At 35.6% G+C, this 15,837-nt stretch overlaps 1 protein-coding gene across 2 annotated transcripts in view; it reads left to right on the forward strand.

Annotated features, from left to right (window-relative positions):
* Positions 1–15,123, forward strand: part of LOC121030603 (bifunctional heparan sulfate N-deacetylase/N-sulfotransferase 4) — a 255,506-nt gene extending 240,383 nt beyond the window's left edge. Inside the window, exons 10-14 of one of the 2 annotated variants that reach the window (XM_040475168.1) lie at positions 3,218–3,388; positions 4,541–4,650; positions 8,375–8,477; positions 9,895–9,935; positions 11,694–15,123. In XM_040475168.1, the coding sequence (XP_040331102.1) occupies positions 3,218–3,388; positions 4,541–4,650; positions 8,375–8,477; positions 9,895–9,935; positions 11,694–11,787 (519 nt within the window). In that variant the 3' untranslated portion in view covers positions 11,788–15,123. The remainder of the gene's footprint in view (positions 1–3,217; positions 3,389–4,540; positions 4,651–8,374; positions 8,478–9,894; positions 9,936–11,693) is intronic. The other variant, XM_040475179.1, reaches the window with a different exon arrangement.
* The last annotated feature ends 714 nt before the right edge of the window (positions 15,124–15,837 follow it).

The following is a 15,837-nucleotide window of genomic DNA, read 5'->3' on the forward strand; positions in this document are numbered from 1 at the left end:
AGAGAGAGGAAAAAAAAAAAACACAAGAGGGAGGAGGGGCAGAGAGAGAGAGAAACAGAGAAAGAGAATCCCAAGCAGGCTCCGTGCTGTCAGCACAGACTCCAACGCGGGGCTCGAAGTCACAAAAGGTGAGATCATGACCTGAGCCGAAATCAAGAGTTGGATGCTGAACTGAGTCACCCCTCAGAAATATGCTTTAAAAGCATATAACTATGTAGAATTACAGAGAAACAACTTTCTTGAAATATAATTGTCAAAGTAATTTTTAATTCCGTAACAAATATTTCTTAAAAAATTAAATGGCAGGATCTAATGGTGAGACTAATGCTTCTGTAATGTTGAAGTAGGATGAGCATAAACAACATTTTGATGTATCTGAAACACCCGTAATGTGATCTAAAAATAACTTATTTTTATTGGTAGTAAAATCATAGGTAAATTAAGTGCAAAATTTCATTTAGAAGTTACTGAAAATAAAGAGGCTTTTTTTTTTTCCCAGACCCAGGTTCAGAAACTCTGAATTATATCAGTGGGCCTCTGGTTAAGAATCCTTCCATTTCTGGGGTGCCTGGGTGGCTCAGTTTGTTAAGCGTCTGACTCTTGGTTTCGGCTCAGGCCATGATCTCATAGTTCGTTGTGAGTGTATGTTCAATGCATATATAAATTAATGCCCAAATAAACAAGACTAAAAGGGAATGTTTAAAGAGCACACAAGTAATTTTTTTGTTAATTCTTTATTCATTTACTTTTTATCCATTCTACATTTCTTATTCATTCTTTTTTCTTGACTTTCCTCAATAGACATATATGGCCAAGTACAAAGAATAATGGACAAGAAATCATGACCCTGTACATTGGGATTGCTGGTGGTTGGGGATCCAAGCTGAACACCGGGATTGGGAGCAACATCCAGTTATTATGATTAGATCCCATGAGTCACTGTTTCCTTTAAGATATAAAAATGTTCCTTTCTCACTTTTTGAAAATTCACATTGCAACACAAGATACACTTACTTTTTAAAAACATTGTGACAAAAACATTAAAATATGAAGCCTTAATTAAAAATTTTGAATGCAAGTCCTGGGGGCAAAATGTTGCACATTCTCCTAGCAGAATCCATGGAGCATTTTTATATGAATCTTTTTTTACATGGATTAAACTATTTAAATAAAAGAGAATCTGTGCCTGCTTCTTCAAGTAAATGTTTTGAACATACACACTTGAAAGGAATTATATTTTATGATATTTTATTGCCATATTGCTAAGACTAGGGTCCCCAGACTGCCCCACATTTCAAAAGAATACAGCCTGTTACTGAGCTAGCCCTGTCTATTCAGTAAATACCGTAAATCCAAAGCTCAGCAGGTGTAATTCAGAAACTCCTACAAATGTCACCTGCCACTGTAATTTCTACCCCACATCTTTATAATGGGCCTCACAGAGAAGCTATAGTTGATTTTTTTCCAGAAAATATGCTCCTTTGTGACTTCTGGTCATATTTCTATGCTAATCTTCTTAGTTGCAGGAATATAAAGAAAAGTTGGTGTTAAACTTTTATAAATCAATATAGGCAGATTAAGTACAGTTCCATATTATCACGGTTTAAAATAGAAATTTTAGCATTAACATATTTTTATGTTTCTTTATTTATAGTATGTGGTTTCTATACATTATGTCAATTCTATGTATTATGTAGTCTCAATGTACTCAGCATAATGCATATACATATAAGAATGTCAGTAAATATACAAAAATGAGAGGACTTCAAAAGTTTTATTTGTTCCACCAATCTACCACTCACTGTTTAACCACTTCTTTTTTTTTTTTTTTAATTTTTTTTTTCAACGTTTATTTATTTTTGGGACAGAGAGAGACAGAGCATGAACGGGGCAGGAGCAGAGAGAGAGGGAGACACAGAATCGGAAACAGGCTCCAGGCTCTGAGCCATCAGCCCAGAGCCTGATGCGGGGCTCAAACTCACGGACCGCGAGATCGTGACCTGGCTGAAGTCGGATGCTTAACCGACTGCGCCACCCAGGCGCCCCTACTTCTTAATCATCTTTACTTTTTTAATGATTTTTCTTTCTAACTCACATAGATTACTTGCTGGTACACAAATGTATCAAGTCCTAATACACTCCCATCCTCATCCTGCAGTTAATTTTCTTTATGTTCAACTTTTAGATGTCTTGCAAAATCAATTCATCCGTTTTCACTCAAGGAAAAAAGTTCTCTTACTTTCTATGTTTATTTTTTCTACTTATAAAAATCTCTCTTGTTACATTTTAGCTTAAAATTTTCAACCATTAAAAAACAAACCCTTCATCTTTCATTCAGAACTAATCACTTATAGGTCTGGTTACCGCAGCAAATAATTTGTACCTCTAGTCAAATATATGACTTTATTACACTCTGTTAATCTATTGTCTCCCATATAAAATTTTTATTTCTTTGAAGATAGGACATTTTGCTTATATCCTTTTATCTCCAGAATCGATTGCAGTTCTTTGTTCTGGTAAGGAGCTTGTGGGTGCTTATGAAATTGTATTGACTGCTAAGTTCCTCTCTCTTTATATTGGGCTCTTGAGCTTGACTAATGATGGCTCGATAGGAAAGACGAGGAGGATTTGGTACTGAAAAGTAGTAGCGGAGGAGTACTTGGAAACTAGCAAGGGTTGGACAGAAACCATCGGGACAGCAAAAGGAAAGGATTTGGGGCAATGTCAACTTCCTTGTGACACTTAAACAAGCATTAGGAATAGACATCTGCTTTCTCTGTACTCATAGCATCTGCTACACAGCGGTCTTGGGGAAAGTGTCAGAACCTGCAGGAGTAGCTGTATTAAAACAATGAGCAAAGTAAAGTGTGAGTCTACTCCTGCCAATCTAAATCTCTTTCACTGGGCTTGATTTGTCTAGTCCCTGACATCTATTCACTTTAATCAGACCCATCAAGAAAATCCTGTATTCTGTCTCTTGCCTTGAACCTAAACATTTTAGACATGAAGACAACCACAGACGTATGTATATACGCCAAAGCCTGAGTTTTAATATATGCATTCTTCCCCCTATTTTTTCATTCTAAAATTAATTTATCATTTTTCATTACTTTTTGGAAGTAAAAGACACACATATACATACATCAAACACACACATGCACACATACCCGTGCAGGCATTAAAAAAATCAATTTTACAATTGACTTTCTTGTTAAAGCACCAACGATCTCATGAAGATCCAGCTGCCCTGAGGTTTAATTTCTATGAAGTTATTACCACCGGACACTGGGCCTCACCAGACCTGAAAGCTTTGCAAAGGAGATGCCTCGTACCTGGATGGTATGCAGTCCACATTGAAAGATGGCTAACTTACTTTGCTACTTCTCAGGTAAAGTCCTAAAATTAATTTCTTCTGTTTATTATATCTTGGTTGTATTGCACTTTACAAACAAAGTAAGAAATAACATTGCCACAGATAGCAATTTATAATGAGACAATCATACCTACAGAAGATATGTGGATGTTTACATTTTTAAAAATGTTTATTTATTTATTTTGTGTGTGAGAGAGAGAGAAAGAGTAAGCAGAGGAAGGAGAGAGAGAGAGGGAGAGAGAGAATCCCAAGCAGGCTCTGTGTTGTCAGTGCAGAGCCTGACACAGGGCTCAATCTCACAAACTGTGAGATCATGAACTGAGTCAAAATCAAGAGCTAGATACTTAACCGACTGAGCCACCCAAGTGACCCAATTATTGCATTGTTTAATGTCAATAATAGTTTTAAAATGTTAAGTGGCTGTGAAACATATTCTTGGGATCTTCTTTTGGATAGTAGCTGGTCTCAAAGTGCTAAGTCATCATACGGAAGACATCACGTGTTTCATAGGCAATAACTCAACTACTAATAGAACAGCCTGTTAGACAATACCTTTATGGAATACCATGTGCAGATACTCTGACATCTGTCCTGTAGGACTTTTATAAGGAAAGAAAGTCATGCTTTAGACTGTCAAAATGGAAAATGCTGTAACAGCTCCAGGAATGTGGGATAGAACATGAGGTAAGGATTTGAAGAAAGCATATTGCTTATATTCTTTACTCCAGATCAGGTCACAACTGAAACCTCAGTTCTCTGTCATTGTTTATAAGGAGAATAGATGAGTAATTTTCATCTGTATGCCATTTCTAAGGCTTTCACTCCAAGGTTAGCTCATGGGATTCTGTAGGCTGGATAATTATCTGATTACATGACAGATGGAAAATCGAGTTTCTACTGAGCTACTAAATCAAGAGAGTCTATGTTTATTTCTGATTAACAATCAAGTTAGTTAAGGGTTATAAATGATGCCTATGGCAAACTTTAGTTGTTGTTTATTTGGAAGGACACAAGAATAGTAAATATTAAAATGTGTTCTAAGTGATGCATATTTTCTTCCTATTCACACTGACCTAATTGATTAATGTCATACCAGGTCAAGTGGGGCAGCTCAGTCTATTTAATTTAGTTTTGTTCTTCACAAAGTGACTATTTTTTACTTTATAGTTGCTAATTATTGATGGACAGCAGCTGAGATCTGACCCAGCTACTGTGATGGATGAAGTCCAGAAGTTTCTGGGAGTTACACCGCATTATAATTATTCTGAAGCACTAACGTGAGTCTATTCTCATGCTTGGTTTCATTTCCATTATTTGCCATCATAAATTATACTGGTAGGTGTGTATATAGCATCATTAATACTAGCTATGAATTTATACATCATTATGCTACTCAAAAGCAGTCAAAGGAGTATCCTCATTATTCACATAGTGTCTTCCTTTTGAATACCACAAATATTGTATTTTACAAAGTGCTAACCTTTAGGCATTTTATAATTCCCCTCTTTGTGAGCTTTTTCCCAATGTATGTTTGGTTAAGTACATTGTTAGATGCCTACTCTGTGCAGAAATTGTCCCAGAAACTGAGGTTAAAAAAGCAAAAAAAATATAGTCTCTTCCCCCCAAGTAATTCACAGGTTAGAAATGAAATGCTGATGGCCATTGTTAACTCTGTGAAAATGAGCAGTATTTCGGGCAGAATTGGGAAAAGGATAAATTCATGTTTTACTTTGCATTTATTAAATTGTGTATAACAAAATATAATCACATCTATTCTTCCTGTTATCTACTGTTGCATGACAGACCATCCCAAAACCCACCAGCATATTACCACAGCCATTTTATTATGCTCATAGATTCTATTGGCTGGGAATTCAGACAGGACACAGCCAGAACAGCTTATCTCTGCTCATAATACCTGGGGACACAGTTGGGAATGTGACTATTTGGGTATGAATCAAATGGCTAAGGACTCGAATCTTTGGAGGCTTCACTTTTTTAGTCCTATCTCTGGCTCTTGGACGGGGAAGGCTCAAAGGCTGAGCTCAATGGGATGAGACCTCTTTGTGTGGCATTGCTGCAGTGTAGTGGCTGTGTTCTGAGAGGGAATGATTTGTCAAGGGAGTGTGATCCAACACAGCCATGGCCTTCTCTGACCTAGCCTCGCAAGTCGCAGAGCATCATTTATACTTCATTTTATTGATCACAACCAAGACACTAAAGCCGGTACAAATCCAAAGAAAGGGAAATGGGCCTCTCCCCCCGATGCAGACGGGCAAGGGAATTCTACAGAAAAGAATATGGGAGGGGAGATATTGTTGCTGTCATCTTAGAAAAATAAAACCATATACTTGGGTAATTAAAAATGGGGGGGGGGGGGAGGTAAAGAAGCAAAATAACAAACAAAACCTCCAAGAAGCCAAACAATATTTTAAAAGGGCATGTACTTGACTACCTCACAAGGCCTGATACAAAGCCTATTAAATTTTAGACAAAATTCTAACAAGCCTGATTATATAATTTCCCAGTTCACAGCAGATTAGAATCAGCAATTAGACAATTAGAGAGGGTAATGGAAGGACAGGAAAAGCAGTAATAAGATTGGGTTGTTCCTTATCCACTCAAACAAGTCTAATGAAGTTTTTACCTACACTTGGAAACAATAACAATACAAGGCATGCCCCTGTTGATTAAGTAGACAAAGCTTCCTATATTACGTTTTACATTAATAGTTATTGACATTAGCTGTCTTCCCATACCTCCCTGCAGTAGTTTAGGGAATGGTTCTATCTAGTTTGCTGCAAATAGTTGCTTGTGGTTCAATAAACCTGTAAAATCATACTTTTTAAGAAGAGATTGCAAACAAGTACAGAATGTATGGCTTTTAATATGTCTCACATCACAAAAATTAATAACTATAGTGATGTTCACTGTAATAAAAGAAGTCATATGGCAACCAATTCATGTCCTCAGAGTTGTCTAACAGTTATTTGAAAAAGGCTTTGCATCTTCATTTCACAATTTCATGCCTACTAAAATAAAACTGTAAAATAATGAATTCATATAACTTAGAAAAAATAAATGTCCTTTGTTATAGTATATACCATCAATGCAATAAATGAAACCAGGACAGCAAAATAATATGGAGTCAAGGTTATGACAACCCTATCTAAAAGAATGACTTTCAATATGGCTCTTCTTGCTCAAGTTGTATTCAGTTCTGCCTCACAACAGCTGCTGTGGAGAACAGGAAGAGACTGTGCCCCATCCTGGGACCTCCACACACCTGAGAGCAAAGGAGATGCTCTCAGCGTGTGTATAAATATCTTGGCTTTGTTGCAAGAACTGTATTTTACCTTAATGCAGTTAAATATTCTCATCCTGAGGCAGAAATGCTGTTTAGGGGAACAGTTATGCCGACTTCCCCATCTCATTTTGCAGAGCATGCTGAATTGTTTTTCCTCTTGGGAAATTAATGAAAACTAGAGAAAGGACTGTGATAGGCAAGGAGCAGATTGAAAAGTCCAGGTTGGAAATGACTCTGTCTTCCTTTTATTCATTTAACCAGTGATGTATTTAATTTTAATTGATAACATGTACTAGGACAACCTGGACTGCAAGGATCAGGTCTCTAATAATAGGTTGGGCAGGGAACTGTGAAGAAAATTTCCCTCTCCCCCTAAATGAGTTCACATATGTGCAGAGGCAAATTGCAGGTGCACCGGTATTATAGGAATGGGCCCAGGGCAACAAAATATTCTGCAACTAATTAACTTTACATCCCAGTCAATTATGCTTCATCCTTCTAAAACATCTGCTGAGCAACAAAAATGCAAACCTTTTCGATGTTTTATGCATGCAGCAAGTCCCATAGCAATAAATTTAAAATTTCTCTTCTTATTTGTTTATTCTTCCATTTTTCCTATCTTGTTAGTCCTAAACAAAAGTTCTTATATATCTGAGTTTAAACAATTAGGCCACGCATCCTTTCTTTTGTAACTTTGTGCAGCCATGGGAACAAAACATTAGAATTTTTTTAAGAGTATAAGGACCTGAATTATCCCATAGGATCATTTGCCTTTAGCAAAAGAAATGAAAAGTTGTCTAATCTTTCACTTGCCACTTGCATAGTCTGTGCCTCATATTGTCTGAAAAAAATATATAATAAATTATATTTTTACAATTCAGTTTCCTCCCTAAAAAGTGTAAATATTTTGAACTTTAAAATCTATAGCACTTTTCCAAATTAGAAGTTTTAATTCATGTTTATATTCACAAAAGTATACTTACATTACATTTAGTCATTTTAATATATACCATTGAATGATTTCAAAGAAATTTGTTAATATATTTTGATAAAGAAATCATATTAACAAGTAAATAAATATTTTAAAGGTCCAGCATATATGGGTTATCGTTTTGATGATTGGTCCTTGATCTTTTATGAATGAATAGGTAAAATATGGAACTTAAGTTAATAATTTCAACCTAAGATTGGATTAAATATTTATGGGTCTTTTTTCATTACAGTAGAAATATTAAAAAAGATATAATAACATATAGCTTATATAATCTCAATTAGACTTTCAAACCAATTCAGTGAATATGTGTGGTACTGACTTAAATTAAGTTGAAACAATGGGCATACCAAAGTAAGTTATCTTTCTTTCTTTTTTAATGTTTATTTATTTATTTTGGGACAGAGAGAGAGAGAGAGAGAGAGAGAGAGAGTATGCAAGTGGGGGAGGGGAGCAGAGAGAGAGGAAGAGAGAGAATTCCAAGCACTGTCAGCACAGAGCCTATGCAGGGCTATATCTCACAAACTATGAGATCATGACCTGAGCCAAAATCAAGAGTTGGATGCTTCACAGACTGAGCCACCCAAGTGCCCCCCAAAGTGCATTTTCTTTATACAATTGGTGAGGCTCTCTCACTCAAAATTATGTATATAAGTTATAATGATTATATTTTTACAATTACTTACATTTTGCACTTTTTTAGGTTTGATCCCCAAAAGGGCTTTTGGTGTCAGCTCCTGGAAGGAGGAAAAACCAAATGTCTTGGAAAGAGCAAAGGCCGAAAATATCCACCCATGGATCCAGAGGTAATACTTTCCTAATTTCTGAAATAATCTGGTAAAACTTGTGCATAAAACTGTTTCAAAATGAGTGACAATAAATTGGCTTCCTTTGTCTTCTCTTTCTTTGCTATCAATGTTTTATATATTTAGACTATAGATAGACTGACAAAGATTAATAATTGATAGATACCTGTAGAAATTGTTTACCATTAGGGTACAACTGAAAGATAAATACTTAGTGAACAGTAACACTTTTCCAAATGTGTAAAGTACTTAAATGAATTGTTTACTAAACAAGTGATTTCAGATAAAATACATAAACATTATTATTATATATTAAATATATGTATACAATACCTATACCATGCATGAGTTAAGGAATGGAAAGTAAAGGGTTCTGATTACCAAATATAACATGTGAGTGGGGAGGTTTCTCCACACCAGTCAACACTCAGACACCAGCTGGGTATTTTACAATTCAACTCATTTCTTTTTTTTTTTTAATTTTTTTTTTTAACGTTTATTTATTTTTTTGGGACAGAGAGAGACAGAGCATGAACGGGGGAGGGGCAGAGAGAGAGGGAGACACAGAATCAGAAACAGGCTCCAGGCTCTGAGCCATCAGCCCAGAGCCCGATGCGGGGCTCAAACTCATGGACCGCGAGATCGTGACCTGGCTGAAGTCGGACGCTTAACCGACTGCGCCACCCAAGCCTCCCTTTTTTTTTTTTTTTTAATTTTTTTTTTTCAACTCATTTCTAACACTATCTACCCAGATATAGGATAAGATCCCACAGGTTAAGGGCTCAATTCTATAAGACTGTTTCTTCACCCTCCCTACTTCAGATCCCAGTTGCAAGCCCAGGTTGTCACCTGTGCTTCTGACCAACCAGCTATAGATTGAAAATTTAATTGGCTTCCTCCTTGCTATGATGACTCACAGAATTTGCGAGGGACTTGTTCACAAATTTGCTTTGTGACAACAAAGCAAATGCTTTTTGCTACATTTAATGCAGCAAAATTTGCCACAGGGACTCACAGAACTCATAGAAACATTACTGACCAGGTCACATGTTATTTATAAAGGAATATAACTCAGGAATAGCCAGATGGAAGGGATGCATAGATCAAGGTATGGGGAAAGCCCTCCTCTATGAATGAGCCACTCTCCCCAAATCTCCGTATGTTCTCCAAACCCAGTCCTTTTTGAGGTTTTATTGGAGGTTTCATTACATAGACACAATTGTTTAAATCATTAGCAAATGGTAATTGTTGATTCACCTCCAGGCCCTCTTTCCTAGGAGGTCAGCAGGGTGGGACTTAAAGTCCAACCTTCTAATCACATGGCTGATTCTCCTGGCAACCAGCCCTCATCCAGGTGGGGGTCTAGAAGCTACTTAGTTAACATAACAAAAGATATCTTTATCGTTCTTTCATTTAGGACATTCCAAGGATTTTAGGAGCTTTGTGCCAGCAGAAGGGGTAAGGAACAAAGATATATTTTATAATATAAATCACAATATCAAAGAGAGGATACAGGATAAAATAGTTACGAACCCAGATTTATTATAGGAGGGTAAATTAATTGTTTTCATTGATTTATAATAAGATACATAAAACAATGACAAACTACAAAAGCAGGAAAAATTTTTCTTAATAGATAGAAGTGATGGTATGAAGAGGTAGACTAGGGTTGGGAAGCCAGTTATCAATAGCTGAGCCAGATGTAATGAGTATCTGTCTCAAGACAAGGTAGGCAAAGGGAGGCTGGAAGTGATTCAGGTATTACATTCAGGTACTAAATAGAAGTACCAGAATGTCCTTCTTAAACTATACCTGTGAAATCTGTAATTTCAAAAGGGTTTCAGAAATCACTTTAATGCCAAGAAATCAGTGTAAGGTTCTCACTACTTCTATAAACATCTTATCCAGAATTTGAAGTGTTTACAATCTGGTTTAAGGGAAGAAATGTAATGAAATGCCTGATGGATGGTACAAGACAAAATGTAGTTGTCTTAAGTCCATTTCCACGGTATACACAAAAGTTGCCAAGGGAGTTTTATGAGGGAAAAGACTCATTTGTGTTAAAATATTGGATAGGGCTTAAGAGAGATGGCGTAACTTTGACCAGATGGAAAATAATGTTTGGATCATTGCTTGCCTATAGTGACACAGAAGTGTTCATATCTACTATTTTATCAGAGACACAAAACAATGTTCTTTGGGTTATAATATGAAGTAAGTGACATATGAGAGAAAGCCCAATTATAAATTTTCTGTTTCTCAGAAATAAAAGAAAACATAAACTAAGAATACGGATATATTTGAGAATTCTTTTTTTTAACCATTCATCTAAAAAGGGCCAATCATTCCAGCTTGGTTAAGAATTTAAGAATCACAATAAAGTTCATCATAATTATTTTTATAATGAGATATCATAATATTTTTGAAGTAAAAACTCCTGTTGTTTTGAAAGTATCAGTTTTTGTCCTGAATAAACATAGAAAATATTTTTAAAAGTTGCAAGTCATGGGGCGCCTGGGTGGCTCAGTCGGTTAAGCGGCCGACTTCAGCTCAGGTCACGATCTCGCGGTCCGTGAGTTCGCGGTCCCTGAGTTCGAGCCCCACGTTGGGCTCTGGGCTGATGGCTCAGAGCCTGGAGCCTGCTTCCGATTCTGTGTCTTCCTCTCTCTCTGCCCCTCCCCCGTTCATGCTCTGTCTCTCTGTCTCAAAAATAAAAAAACATTAAAAAAAAATTTTTTTTTAAACAAAAGTTACAAGTCATTTCTTTAATCATGAATTTCAGCATGTATGATTATTTATGTTCACATTTTATGCTATGGCCAGTTTTACAGAAAATGATCAATTTTAAAGGAAACATGTGTTTCTAGTTCACTTTTGTGGATTTGGTACCACAACAGCTCCCTACTTCATTCTTCTTTAGTGTCATTACCTCTCATCAGCTTTTCTCCTTGCATAGCAATACAATTAAGAATTGCCTTAATGGTATATAATCCAGAAAAGATATACCTGGACCAACTTTTATTTTATAGCTACAGTTCTGCCAAATCTTTTCAAAAGGTAATAATGAGTAGTATCTGAACAAAAATACAAAGAAATAAATCTTTGTAGACACCTATATGGTAAGAGACTTTAAGAAATCTAGATTGCATCATTTTAATGAATAACTTCCTTCAAGTTGTTTGTGTTTTTGTTTTGTTTTTGCTTTTTGCTTTTCAGTCTAGAACTTTCCTCTCTAATTACTACCGAGATCATAACGTGGAACTGTCCAAACTGCTACATAGACTGGGGCAGCCTCTGCCATCCTGGCTGAGACAGGAGCTGCAGAAAGTGAGATAGCACTGGAGACAAGAACCAAGGCTGGAAGGATGCTTCCTTTTACTATTAAATAGAAAAACAAACCCCACAACTTTTGTCCCCTTAATGCACTTGTGACTGTCAACAGAAGACTGTGTGAATAAATTTCCTTCTATCTTTTTCATAAAATGAAATTGGTTATATATGCACGCATTGGCAATTACTAGCATCCGTCCCTATGTGAGCTTCTGGGAAGTAATGTGGGGTTTTGTGGCATTATCCAGTTTCCAGTGTGGGTATCATGACACAGCCCAGTTCCTCTGTTAACCATAAGGTTCCAGAAACTCTACATAAGACTGGGAACCCTGATTATATGCAAGTGACAAATGAGAATCTTGAGGAAAAGATAAGAACAGAGATATCTGTAAATGAAGTTAGCAGTAACCCAGTATCTGAGTAAGGGCTTGCATTTTCTCTTTGCTAATTTAAAAACAAGTTTGCTTTTGTGGTGAGAAGAAATGCTATGATCCCATACTCTTATTTTGAGCATTTATTATTTATGGTAGTCCACATATTTTTTCCTCCTTTTTATGAATTTCCTTGCCTTGCTAGAGAAGTTGTGAAGTTATAGTCTTCGCCTCCCCATGTGTTTTTGTCTGTTTTTCTTTGGTAAGAGAAAAGGTTTCACATCCACCAATAGTACTATTTTATCTGGCAAGGCAATCTATTCTCAGTGGATTTTGCATTATGGGTCCAACAAAACCTATCAGACATTTGGGGGAAAAGGAGTAAGGATGCATACTCTGTGTAGTATCAACTAGTATGTAGAAGGCCATCTTTCCATGGGTCCAAAATCTTACCACACTAGTAATCTAGGTATAGCCACCTTGACAGTGACGTAGTATTTATATATTTTTTCACTATCTATGGAAGAAAAAAACTTGATTGATAAGATATGGAATGAAAACACCCAACATGAGTTTACAGGTAGTGTGGGGCACTCGTGCCTTCTATGTAGTATTATATCAATCGTTTTAAAGCATGGACTTTTCTATATGCCAATACATATACTATTGCAGAAGATTATGTTTCTAATGGCTATTATATATATACATATATATAATATATATTATCGAAAACTTACCTCTTTAAACATTACTAATTCTCTAACCTGAACTGTTTCCCAGCCATTCCACCCAACAATTAATTTCTAGAAGAGGAGTGATGGCTCTTCCTGTCCTGGGTTACTCTCCTACGTGGAGAGGATTGTCATGCTATTTGAATTTTTTATCCCATTTTTCAATGAAGACATAGTAAGGCTTTGTTAATCTATTCAGCATGATCCATGAAGGTAAAATTTCAACAGAACAGTAAATCAGCTGCTTTGGGGACATTACCTATAGATCCATCCTTCCTCTAGAGTAATTTTTCTATAGGTTATAAATAATATTACTTTTCCTGCAAATTGAGAAATTATGCGTAACATAATTCATTGTCTTTAAAGGAAACTGAAGATCCTTGTTTTGTTTGTTTGGTTTTTGTTGTTTCTGTTATTATTGTTGTTGTTGTTATTGTTGTTGTTTTAAGCAAGCAAATCTAATCTAATCTGAAAGAGAATCAAGAATTTTCACATACATTATTACAAAATTCAACTTTGGATTTATACTTCTTGAAAAGTTTTGTTTCCTTGTTGTTTTCCCCTTGTTTCCCCACTGTGTCTAGAGGCTTTTGATCTTTTTGAGAAAATGTGAACGTTTTTCTTGGGCATGAGTGAATAGAAATCACAAATTATTGCTTTGGTTGTTCCTGTGTTAACTTTGAGACTCAAATTCTCAAGCTTATTATTACTTATATGATCATGTGCTTGAAAACATTGCATTAAGCACGCGATAATCACAATAATTGGGTATTTAGACCTCTCACATTTCATTTGTTGGTTCACTGGTTTCCTCCAGTTTGTATTCTAATATTTTCTTTTTGACTAGAGACTAACTTTTTTCTAAGTGGAGTAACGGAGATATTTATACAAAAATGGGGAGATATTTTTCATATAAAGTAAAATTTCACACAAGTCAAAATACAACTCATCACCATATCTGCAAAAATGTAACTCACTTTTGGCATTTTCTCATTTTTTCCCCTAAGTAATGTATCATTCACCTATCTACAGACATCAGAGAGCAGAATTCCCCCAAATCCACCCAGTCTCTTTCATTTCAACCAGCGTGTACCTTTTTCTTATTAAGACTGGTTATGAAGAAAAAATAAATTTTAATTATATGATTCATCCTCATCTTATAGTAAACTACTTGGAGGGACTCTGGGCTTTGGGAATATTATAATAAATCAGGAAAAATCTCAGCTTTAAGAATATCTTGATTGTCCCAATTGTTACCCACTTCAGACTTCTTCAGAATTATTGAGTCAAATTTAATATATGTAATGCTTTAAAATTTTAAGTAAATTCTATCTCATGGTCTTGAATTACATACTTTTTTTAAATTTTAAAGAACTTCCTAAAACCTTTAAGCAAGACAATGTCTTCTCCTCTTTCCTTCTTCCAGTTGCCTAACTCACAAGTATAATCATTGATTACTTCACATTAATAAAAGCAGGAATAATATTTAATTATAAGCCTACATCAAGAGGTAATAACAAGCTTGTCAAATACCAGTCTCTAAAAATTATATTACAAATCTCATCCAAAACCAAATTTTGCATGTATTTAACAATGGCTGCCAAAGAACTGAATAAGCAGCAAGGAAGAATGCAAGTGAGAAAAATCTACAGTCCTTTTATTACTGTATTTTTTCTAAAAAAAAATACTCTTATTCCATTTAGAGATTTTATTTGCCTCGATTTCAACAAATTCATTTATTTTTGCCTTATGTAGTTTTTGTTCTTCTATCTCACTGTTTTAATATGACATAAAGTGCCCTTTGCCATGAATAATTGATTTATTTTCAGTCACAGAAACAATTTATAGTGGAATACTATCTTAAAAGTCTGTTTTTGGTGGCTAGAATATATATTAGCCATTTGCTTGATGGAGGTACCTCAAAATAATGTTGGCCAACTTTTGAAAAGAAAGAAATCCAGTACTCTCCCATTTAGGATTTTATCTCAACTACAGGAACACAATGTAGCCATGGGTGCATATATGCACCCAGTATGTGTGTATATATGCAAATGAACATTTGTGTGTGTGTGTGTGTGTGTGTGTGTGTGTGTGTGTGCCAGTGAGGTGGATGGGAAAAGCAGAAAGAGAGCTATGCATTTATTGAAATTGTGAAATAACAGATATAGTATCTTTGGTTCTTCTTCAGAATAAATACTACTACTGGTATGGCAACTAGAGTAATGTTGTTTCTCCTCTAAAATCTAAGGTTTTATTTATTTTTTTATGTTTATTTTTTTTGAGAGAGAGAGTGTGTGTGTGAAGAGAGGATGGGCAGAGAAAGAGGAAGACACAGAATCTGAAGCAGGCTCCAGGCTCTGAGCTGTGCTGACAGCTCAGAGCCTGATGTGGGGCTTGAACTCCCAGACCACGAGATCATGACCTGAGCAGAAGTCAGACGCTTAACGGAATGAGCCATTCAGGCTCCCCTAAGGTTTTAATCAATAGATTAAACCTTCTTTTTCCTTTCCTTTATCATCCTAGCTTCTTCTGTCTTCCTATTTCTTATCTATATACATATTCCCTAAATTCCAAACATATAAAAAGTATAACCAGGAAGTTAAGAGAGTAAACTTTGGATATCTGGGTTCTCAGGCCAGTTCTGCCTCTCATTAGCTGTGGGGCCTTGGACAATTTGTGGAATTTCCCTGAGTCACAGTTTCCTTTTCTGTAAAAGAGAGACAATAAAGTGTTACTCATTTGGTTATTGTAAGCATTATATGAAAATATATTTAAGTAACAGCACAAGGCCTGATGTAGTTATGCTGGAACATATTTGTTATAAGAATAATGTATAAGATTCAAGTCACTATCTCTTCTTTCATCAAACAAGAATATGTTTTCTACTCCCTTTAATAATAAAACATATATATCTTAAACATACAATTA

The sequence above is a fragment of the Herpailurus yagouaroundi genome, unplaced genomic scaffold (genome assembly GCF_014898765.1).
Source record: "Herpailurus yagouaroundi ecotype Mexico unplaced genomic scaffold, PumYag 28, whole genome shotgun sequence".
Lineage (NCBI taxonomy): Eukaryota > Metazoa > Chordata > Mammalia > Carnivora > Felidae > Herpailurus > Herpailurus yagouaroundi.